Below are 10,571 nucleotides of genomic sequence, written 5' to 3'. Positions count from 1 at the left end.
AGTGCGTTGCCGGCCTATTAAGAATTGGTACTATCTATTCTTTAATGACCTTAGTTGACTTGTATGGGAAATACTTCTAGGTGGGCGGCAATAACTGCTTAAAAAACTGTGGTCTTTCGTATTCTGCTACGACATCCGATGATCGAACTCAGCTGCAGGTATTAATCCGAACTCTGAACACTCCATGGTAAATGCGGTAGAAGCACATCTACGATAGACCGACACAAAAGCTATTTATATTGCCTGATAGATAGATTAGATATAGATAAAAGTTTGATATTTTATAAAAGAAATTGTAACTCGTAATGAGACATAATACATCTATCGACGAAAGTACCGTTATAGTAGTTTAAACGCATTTTTTAGATATTCAATATATTAATATAATTGAGACGATTGTTATACAATTTGAACGATATAATAAATAGCGTCATTGTCGGTTTGTTGAAGTCCATACTGATGTGCAGTTTGGTATCTATACCTACCTTCAATAAACTTTGTTATAAAACGTCCGTGCTATTACTCTTATTTTCATTAATCTGCGATTGAGCCACGACTTTAAAATGAATAGCTGCTTAGTTGTCAAAGTCATTCGAATTCACTTTTATGTGGTATGAAGTGACATTCGTTAGGATAGAGGAGCCGGAGTCGAAGCTTTGTAATTTTTCAATTTTATTTTTAATGTTTTTATTTATTTACGATGAATTAAGAAAATTTTTTTGATTTCTATATTGACTGTGAGTTCCAGAATCGAGACTTAGCGTTAAGTGTGTGATCTCAAATATGTAGCGCATTTGACCTGTCAACGTCAAACATATCATAAGAGTTAAAATACAACTTGGGATGTCATAATACTAAAGACATTTTAAAAATCACACTTTATTCACTATACTGGAATTTTAATGGCTAATTTATAATACATAATTCACAATTTGCACTTTTACAAATGACAATCAGAAGTTTGGTATAGGATTACTTAAGTTTTAAACATTTAACATGAAAACTCATCAACTCAATACACATTTAGTTACTTTATTAAAAATAATATAAGAAACATTGTGCCTTGTTTTCAATTTTTTAAGGCTTAAACTTATTTTTCAGTTACTGTAGGATTTCAATTATCAAAAGTAATCCTATACAAAAACAATTTTTCCATGTTAAAAAATAGTACGACATTATATTTTTAAATAACATCTTTTAATATATCATGTTTCATAATCTCCGAAATTTTTCGCTTATATTTCGACTCCACTCAAAGCTTTGATGCCTTTAATAAGTCTGGCGTTGGCGTCTTTGTAATCGACCGGCGAAGCGTTCATAACTGTTGTCTTTAGACGAGCTTCATCCTAAAATATAAATTTATATACAAATATTAAATGCATACTACAACATTATGAATATCAATCTATGAGCCATGACTGTATAATCCTGCTCCCTTTGGTTTATAAGTGAGTTAAAGCCAGTTGCATTTTCAATATTATTTTAATATATAATAATTAGCATTTATCTTTTGTATACAAGTTAATAATATAAGAAATGTATCGGAAGAAAGAAATGAAGGGATTCGAAACCCTTAAAATAATAAATAATTCTGTTTAAAATTACATTAAATTCGGCAATCATTTAAATAAAGACTACTCACACTGTAAACTTCCATCTTGGTACGGAACTTAAATAGGAACGTCTTAAACTTGACATCTTCAAAGATATGCGCATACGCAGCCTTGTCGTGTTCAAGAAGACGGCCGATTTCCGCCGCCTTTTGACCCAACATGGCCTCAGCTGCCTCATTGAATGCTGTTATCCGCTGATCACCAGTCGGATCAGACACGTTTGCCTTAAAATAAATTTAAGAAATTGAGAAATACTAAACATTGGTTATCATATGAATCAAATCTTCGATTACGTCACGACATATATAGTAAAAATGCACTTATTATCTACTATTTTGGGAAATAATAATTTAACGCAACACACAAATTACATTTTTGTTACTTAATACGCTTTCCAAATGACGTTGACATTCTTTAGTATTGGGGATTCTACCTCAAATCACGAACTCGTGATTCTTAACCATATTTTCTATACTTAGACAGTAAAAGTAATTTCATAAATCGCAAAAAAAAATACGGGTCATGGAACTAGATGTGTCATTAGTTGCTATTACGAAAAAAATTACGAAAGATATACAGAAATCCGGTTTCATTTGCAACTCGATCTAAGTACTATTTTTTCTAAGGAGTCTACAAGACGCCCAAAAAAGGCAGTCTTTACTTTAAACAGTTAGGTATCTCTCACTGAAGACACCCACCGGGAGTAGATTCCACAGTAACAACAATAATGAAAGAAAAAAAAAAAAGAATATGAGAAAACCATTTTTTTCTTTTGAAGATCAACGTTCGTTTTAAGTGTGTATTGTTTGCTGTGGTTGTAATTGGCCCTGGCTCAGCATTATGCTCAGGAGGAACTGTTCCACAGCGCTGGTCATTCTGCCAGAGACCACGGGAGCTAGTCTGCGCCTCAGTCGCAAAAAGGAATACGTATAGAGATGCAATGTTTGAGAGTAGAGAAAGAATCGAGCCGATACCTCATGTCGTTGTCATCATTACATTAGTGTTACCTTATTACTTTAACACACAAACAACTTACCGATAAGAGCAGACGATACTTGTAATTAGGATACTCCCGGTTGCACTTCTCACATCGGAAAAGTCCATTTTCTTGATCCACCAATTTCTTATTACATTGTTCCTGTGGGCAGGCCTTGTACAGTGCATTGTCTGAGAAAGTGAATGTCAGAACTCCTAGAAGAGAATAATAGTCCCCTTTGCTTCCGGAGCCTAGTTGCTTCGATTCCGCTTCGGAGAATGACATCCATTCACTGCTACCGCCCGTGTAGCCACCGGCTCTGCAATAATAGTGTTTAGTAGTTATAATTTGTCACGGTTTCGATTCCATAACCTCTTTAACCACTTCCATATAAGCAAAATTATCACCAACATTTCAAAACTCACATTACAGACTAAAAAATCTCAAACAATATCTTATCAACCCATTGTATGCTAATACAGAAAATATTATTATTGTGCAAAAATAGTTTAATTATAAATTAGTGTTATGTAGAAATCATAAAGTAAAGTTGTCAGCACAGGGAATCCTAGCGTGAGGGGCCGTAGTATCTTGTTATTGTGTATAATAAAGTTTTTTCTTTCTTTCCTTTACAAGACATGACTAATATGAGAGTATTATACTTGTTTTAATTTGATTTCAACAGTGAAAACAATAGATCGGGAGTAAAATTATGATACACTTTTGCTACCTATAGTGGTGACTAAAACTACATATTTACTCATTTTGTATTACATTGGGGAATTTTTTTTAATGTGTGTACTTATAAATAAAAAGATCTAGAAAGGACAGTAAAAAGTAGAGAAATACTGACTAAGGATGAGTATTAAGATGATAAATTGTAATTTTTTTGCAAAAGATAAAGCGAAACCAGTTCTTTTATTATTATTTGAAGTTATTTAATAATTACCAAATACTTTCTATTGAAAATGTTACAACACGCTCAGGACTTTTAAAAACAGAAAACAAAATACCTGGCAGATATGTTGACAACATCCATATCAGCACCGCCATTGTCGTACCAGCCTCTTAACTTGTGAGCTTCTGGTAAATCAGGGTTCATGCGCAACACCGTACTTGCTAGACATGAGAGAGATTTGCTTCCGTTGAATTCAGTCAGACGAGCTCCCTTGAAATAAAATACAATTATTTAAAATTAAGCGGGGATTGTATGTATATAAATACGGTTTATATAGTTTAAGAACTGTGATCTATAAAATAAAATTTAGTTAACATTAATAAAAATACATATTTTAACACATTTCTCAGAGAAAACCTTTTATTGGTACATTTTCATATTTATTGAAGGAATCTCGCTGTTGCTTAGCTCAGCTCTGCTTGTTTAGGGGAGCGTAGTTCTTCCAGAAATAGGTATATTCGCACGACTAGCACAAGGGCCTCTCCTGTGAGATTAGTTGCCTCAGCTTAGGGTGGTCAATTGCCTACAGAGCAGGACGGAAACTCACTGCAGTGAGCGAAGAACGAAGTACTGTATTGTATTGACTTTGCCCTGCGCGGCTTTTCATTTGTCATTCACTAACATGTTAGGATCATTCGGATCCGTTAAAAGGTATCAAAGGTTATTTGCATTTAAATTAGCTGGAGCTATAAAAGTTACCAATTTCCAAACAAATAATCAAACAAAACATTTTTTTTAATTTACTATATACATATATCATTAATATAAATTTAAATCCTAAGGTGAGGTTATCTCGTAAATATAATTCGTAATTTAAGAATATCTATTAATAATTAAAATGTTTTCATAATACCTTTGCAGCTACTATGGGGTTTGTGCTGCTGTCAAATGTCTCCGCTTCGTTACCCCAGAGTGTCAATGCTATCTGAAATATTTTTATTCATTCATACATACACGCGCTCATCAGCTTATTAAGCTGCTAGTATGTATAAACATAATAATAATAATACATCATTACAGACCAAGACGATAGTTTCGAATACTTAAAATTACTTTTTTTTATTGCAATTAAGTTCACAAAAAATAATGCGACTTTACATGAATAACAATCTAGCCTATACAATAATTATGGCTAATAAGTAATATTATGCTGACTTAATTTTCTACAATACTAATGAATTAAACTAAGGTAATGTACATTAACAGTCTAAGTGTTCTGTAATGTTTTGACACTATCTTCATGTGTCCGAGATACCGCACTTGCACTTATATTCACTAAACTAGATTTATTAACGCAACAGGTTTAGTTCTCTTTACGTGTCTTATTCCTGTCGTGTCAAGAAATTGGATTTCGACATTCGACCTAAAATTACTTAAAGTAAAAAAAAACATAATGTTAAGTATTCACGATATAGTGTCGCTACTGAATGAATAAAGAAGTCGACAATTTGGTTTGACTAAATTATTCTCCGTTTTTGTAAAACAATAAATCAGTAAGTCATTAATAGAAGATGTCTGATTTCAGTTCACCGAAACCCAGTTCCTTATAAAAAGTGACTGTTTCACATAATTCCATCCAACCAGAAAATATTCTTAGTGATCAAGGAATACCCTCAATGCTTAGAATTAAAGGAAAAAATATAAAAAACCAAAACTCACTGCCCCTCCAGACGGGTCCACAAGAGTGACCTCTCTCTTCTTCAGCAACTTGCCAGTATTCCGAGCAGTTAGTTCTTGCACATCAGACGCCATCTTGCATACTCCTATTGTATCTAAATTAAACAAAAAATGTCTTGATTAGCAATAGTAGATTAGTAGATTTTGAAAAGGAAGCTCTCAAGCACACCTGCTTCATTTCGTAATGGTTGTATGTCCAAAAACTTCTCGGAAATATATCAAGATGGTAAAAAATCAATGGCGCTACCTTTTTAGACCTGGGCCTTACGATTTCTGTATCTGTTTCATGATCATTTGTAAATTGAATAGGCAAGTAGGTGATCAGCCTTCTGTGCCTGATGCACGCCGTCGAATTTTTGGGTCTAAGGCAAGCCGATTTCCACGCGATGTTTTCCTTCACCGTTTAATGCGCACATTAAACATTCGCTCGCAGCGATGAGAGTCGCACGCTAAAGCCACTAGGCCAACACGGCTCTATCTATACAGCTGCTGCTATATCTAGATGATATTTTTGTTTTTAAAACCATCACGTTGGGTAGTTTTGGGCTATTGCCCACGCATTTCTGGTAGCCCATGTATATAGGGCTAATTAAATAATGTTGACAGGTTGGGAGTAAAATTCGGAAACGAAAATTTGCGCCAAGATTAAATTTCGCTATTCGATTCTGATGGGAGTTATAGTTTCGGTTCCGAAGTGTGAGACTTATAATACAATACAAGTTGGTATGGCTTTTTGGAAATAGGCAGGTCATATGTCTAGTGTGGGGGATAAATGATGGACCCATGAAGCATCAAACTGGACCTACTGGTAAGACATGGATAAGGACAACAAACAAAATAATGGGTGGATGACGTAATAGAACTAGCGTGAAGAAACTGGATGAATGGATACTATGGAGGATGCTTTTACCCTAAAAGGGGCCATACAAACACAAATACTAGACCACTAATCACTCTAACCTTCCCTTACAGAACTTATACTAGCTATATACATTTTTTTTAAATAAAATAGGGGGCAAATAGGCATGAGGCTCATCTGATGTTAAGTGATACCGCGGGCCATGGACACTGTCAATTCCAGAGTACGTTGCAGGCCTTTTAAGAATTTGTACGCTCTTTTCTTGAAGGACCCTAAGTCGAATTGGTTCGGAAATACTTCAGTGGGCAGCTGGTTCCACATAGCAGTGGTGCGCGGCAAAAATTGCCTTGAAAAGAGCTTAGTCATGGAACGTCGGACGTCGAGGTGATCTATTATATTAATGCTTATACTTATACTAAGAAATGTAAACAAACAATTATTATATAAAGTAATTAATAATAATAATGGCGTTTTGTCTTTGTATGTGGGGACAGTCTTTGAGAAAAAAACTTTAAATCTCACCCAATAGTGTGTCAACATTCTTGTTAGCGATGTCGCTGATTGGTGTGAACTCATATTTAACAGAGGGCATGTTTGAGGTATCTTCCATACATTCCGCAACCACTGTGTCTGCTGTGAACGTCATCTCATAGTCATTTTTGATACTAGTGTACTGCTTGTTGGCTGTTTTAAGTTGACACCGACTTATGTAGTATACTTTATCTACCTGTAATTTTATAGGTATAGGTAAATAATAATCAGGCAAAATCTCAAGTTATGGGTTACTGTACTTGTTCCGGGGTTTTTAATTTGTAGTCTCTTTAATGAATATATATAGTAATTTATTTGCATTTATTTACTAATTAGTTAATGGTCCTACTATGTACAAAGAACAATCTAATAATTTTATGGACTGTATTGTACATTGTCAAAGTTCTATAGAAAATTTTATGAGCGCAATTTTTATTAAAAATATTTTTACTAACTTGTAGCATATCATAGAATTTGTCACACTCATTACGGAATGCTGTTGCTCGTATTTCTCCACTTTCATCACACAGGTCCAAACTGAACAGTTTTCCCTCACCCTTGGCATTGCTCCAAGTGCGAATAGGGCTTTTAGTCATAACACGGGCTTTGATTACCCATCTATAAATGTTTTATTGAGAAATTAGTGTCATATTTATAATTTATGTAAGTCTAATACAAAATAGAAATTTCAACAGCTTATAAAAAGGTAAAAAGGAACTAAGTAGAGTATTTTGAACACCTCATTTAATTTAATACAAAATTAGTTTTGATTGAACTGAAGAAATCACCTGAAATGTTTTCAAGAATTTATTAATAATAATATGTAATACTAATAAACACTTACTTATTTTGATAGGGACTTAAACTTGTAATAGGATGTGTCATTTGCGAACTCAGCATGCTGCTATCTAGATTTGTAGAGGCACTAGAATTTGCCATAGAGCTCATTGGTCTACTCGGGGCTGGTGTGGGTCTGGCAACTGGTTGAAGGGCCTGCGGACTTGTTTTTGCAGTATCTTCAGACCATGTCGTTGGATTTCCAAGTTTTTTGCCAACTTGACTTCCAGATGCTATTATTGTAATAGCCACAATTATCATGACACGTCTGAAAATATACATATTTTATACTATAAACCATAAACTTGAACAGAAGCCTTGAATGCAACTTTAATGGTAAACAGAGATGATCTCCAACTGATAACCAGTTTTCTCAAGAGTTAAAACCTACATTAATTACAAAGACATTCATGAAATTTCCTTAATTATAATAAGTATATCCTTTAAGAAACAAATCTATGATAAAATAAGTTATACTGAAATTTACAATGAGATTATATATTTAAAAAAAAATCCTATAGCCAAAGTTCTTATGAAACTTATAATGGCTAATTTTGTCTTTTTTATCTTGAAATTAAATATACAGGGGGGATCAACCAGGGAAATTAAATATACATACCTATCGCCATTTTTTTCACTTTTTTCATTATTTAATATAGATGTAACAAATCTGTCAATTTGAACAACAGAATAATCAGACAACTCCCCAGAAATAAGTTTATCATTGAGCTGAGTTGCAAGGATGGCAAAACTGTGAGAATGCTTGCCATCTGATACTAGAAGTCTAAATCTTTCAACTGATCCATTACCTTGGATCTTTTTACTACCTAACACTTGCATGATTGGTTTATCATAATGCCCGCCTTTCATTATCACCTGAAAATATAATTTTGCATTCACATATTCTTATCTTACAATGGAAAGAAAAATAATAACGCAACAAATTTTTGGTTAAGTGAAAGAATTAAAGATAAATAAATCTCTTAATTGGTCTTAATCCTACTCAAAATAGGAAATATTTTATAGATATTCTCGTTTTAGTAATTAATCTGTAAAAAGTGAAAATAATGATTTCATAAAATTTCATACCTCAAGTGATCCTTCTGACAAATTGTATGCCATTTTAAAAGATTACACGATTAGAAATCAAATATTAGATCTTTTTAATAGGGAAACTACAAGATATCTAAACATTTAACTCTGAAACATTATTTGTAATTTTTTGTAACACCGTTAACCGTACACGATTTCGTAGTTAAATTATAATGTCAATGTCAAATTTTGGCGCGAAGTTAGACCCATAAAAAATAGATCTATAGAGTGTACATAGACCCTTTTTGGATTTAAGTTGGACTATAAAATAGACTGCGGTAAGAAAACCGGCGTGGCGGTAAGGATTGTATTATATATAAATAAATTGACACGCTTTCAACGCGTTTATTATAAAAAAATTAGGTACTTTTATTTTTTTTATGGTATGTATTAATTCTTTTTTGTTGTTTTTTTTTCATTTATTTAGTTGAAAAGCTTTACCTTTATAGTATTGTCTTTTGTTAACATAGCTTGTACGAGCCAAGGCTGTACATTTTGCTCACTTAGGCTTTCTTAGTTTATAAGCGTGATGATCCCTATGTACGTGCCAAGGTTCGTACATTCTTGCTCGTTTACAAGCTTGACAAATTCCTATGTTTGTACGTGCCATGGATGTACATATCGATCACTTATAAGCGTGACGATTTCCAAAATCGTCGGAGTTACGTCCCGAGAGTATAGCCCGACGCAGGCACTCTCTTCTACATTCGTTCATAGCGAACTAAATCATGGGAGTTACACCCCGAGAGCATAGCCAGACGTAGGCACTCTCTTTGACTGTTAAATTGTATTCATTCGGTATATAGCAATTAGCACGTCATTATTTCGCTCATATTCTATTGTAACACGCGAGTGGTAAATATAGAGTAAATCAATAAATCTCTATTATTTGAAGCATCCCGTTGACCCAGGAACCGTACATTTTGGTCCTTCGAGCCATCCAGAAACGTACATTTTGGTCCTTCGAGCCATCCAGAACCGTACGTTTTGGTCCTTCGAGCCATCCAGAAACGTACATTTTGGTCCTTCGAGCCATCCAGAACCGTACATTTTGGTCCTTCGAGCCATCCAGGAACCGTACATTTTGGTCCTTCGAGCTATCCGGGAATAGCGGGTCTTTCGCGTTCAGTTGATCGCGTTCGCGTTTTACTCCGTTTTCCTGAAGATCGGCGCCGTGGAAAAACATCCCACTGCTGGTTCGTTGGGTCATCAAGCAAATCAAATACTATCATCCGCATCAATAGAAAAGAGGAGAGCAACGTTTTCAAGGATCCAGACTAGTCCAAATATATCGGCGTCCTTTCAACCTAGTACAAGGCGACAATCTTCAACGGAGAGAGGTAAACTGCAGTAAGCCCTCTCCCAAATTTTTTCAAGAATCCAGACGGGTCAAAATATATCGGCGTCCTTTCAACCTAGAACAAGGCGACGGACGTCAATCTTCAACATAGAGAGGCAAGCGACAGCGCTCGGTACAGTAAGTCCTCTCCAATTGTTTAAAGCACAGAATGTATCCTGGAGGTACAAGCATTTACAGAGAAGCGTAGCAGAGAAGCAAGCAAAGGGTCTAGGAGGTCCTTTTAAAAGATAATGAACAATCCCGTATCCGTCAACACGGTGTGGCGGAAGACGTCGGGTAGTAATCTACACGCAACATAACAAGAAGAGGAAAGCAGCCATTGCAGTAGGTAAGTCCTTTCCATTTGTTTTGAGCACTATAATTCTGAGAATTATCTCATTTATTCTGAGCATTTTATCAGGCAGAAGCGAATGGTAACGCATTGTTACTACGTATTTTATAAAACATTCGTTTAAGAATTTACTAAGTATATTATATATAAACTAGTTAATAATATATACCATAATGGAGAATTTGTTCCAAGCTTCTTTCACTGACAGCCTGAAATCCTTCAGGTATTCAAAAAAAACCGAAGAGTTGCTTCGTAAACAAGCAGCTTTATTTAGGTCCTTTGATAGTATGTTAGAACTATCTAATGGATACTCGTCATTGGATAAATATGATCTTGA

The 10,571-nt window shown here is 34.5% G+C and overlaps 1 protein-coding gene across 1 annotated transcript; it reads right to left on the bottom strand.

Moving 5' to 3' along the window:
- Window positions 1–925: 925 nt before the first annotated feature.
- LOC123710202 (replication protein A 70 kDa DNA-binding subunit) lies at window positions 926–8,698 on the bottom strand. Its single transcript, XM_045661959.1, has 11 exons — window positions 8,541–8,698; window positions 8,071–8,327; window positions 7,459–7,719; window positions 7,070–7,232; window positions 6,606–6,810; window positions 5,207–5,319; window positions 4,401–4,472; window positions 3,603–3,757; window positions 2,650–2,908; window positions 1,643–1,837; window positions 926–1,346 (listed from the first exon to the last, which is right to left on the bottom strand). The coding sequence occupies exons 1-11, from the start codon at window positions 8,571–8,573 to the stop codon at window positions 1,236–1,238; spliced, it is 1,824 nt and encodes a 607-aa protein (XP_045517915.1). The 5' UTR covers window positions 8,574–8,698; the 3' UTR covers window positions 926–1,235.
- Between the last annotated feature and the right edge of the window lie 1,873 nt (window positions 8,699–10,571).

Source organism: Pieris brassicae, chromosome 5 (assembly GCF_905147105.1).
Source record: "Pieris brassicae chromosome 5, ilPieBrab1.1, whole genome shotgun sequence".
Taxonomy (NCBI): domain Eukaryota; kingdom Metazoa; phylum Arthropoda; class Insecta; order Lepidoptera; family Pieridae; genus Pieris; species Pieris brassicae.
Note: the sequence above shows the minus strand (reverse complement) of the source record. Positions and strands in the feature narration are given on the sequence as shown.

Coding starts and splice junctions, on each gene's coding strand:
- LOC123710202 (XM_045661959.1), bottom strand. CDS start 8,573: ATGGCATACAATTTGTCAGAAGGATCACTTGAG. Junction 7,233..7,458: donor TTAAGTCCCTATCAAAATAA/GTAAGTGTTTAT, acceptor AAACATTTATAG/ATGGGTAATCAAAGCCCGTG. Junction 1,838..2,649: donor AGTATCGTCTGCTCTTATCG/GTAAGTTGTTTG, acceptor ATTTATTTTAAG/GCAAACGTGTCTGATCCGAC.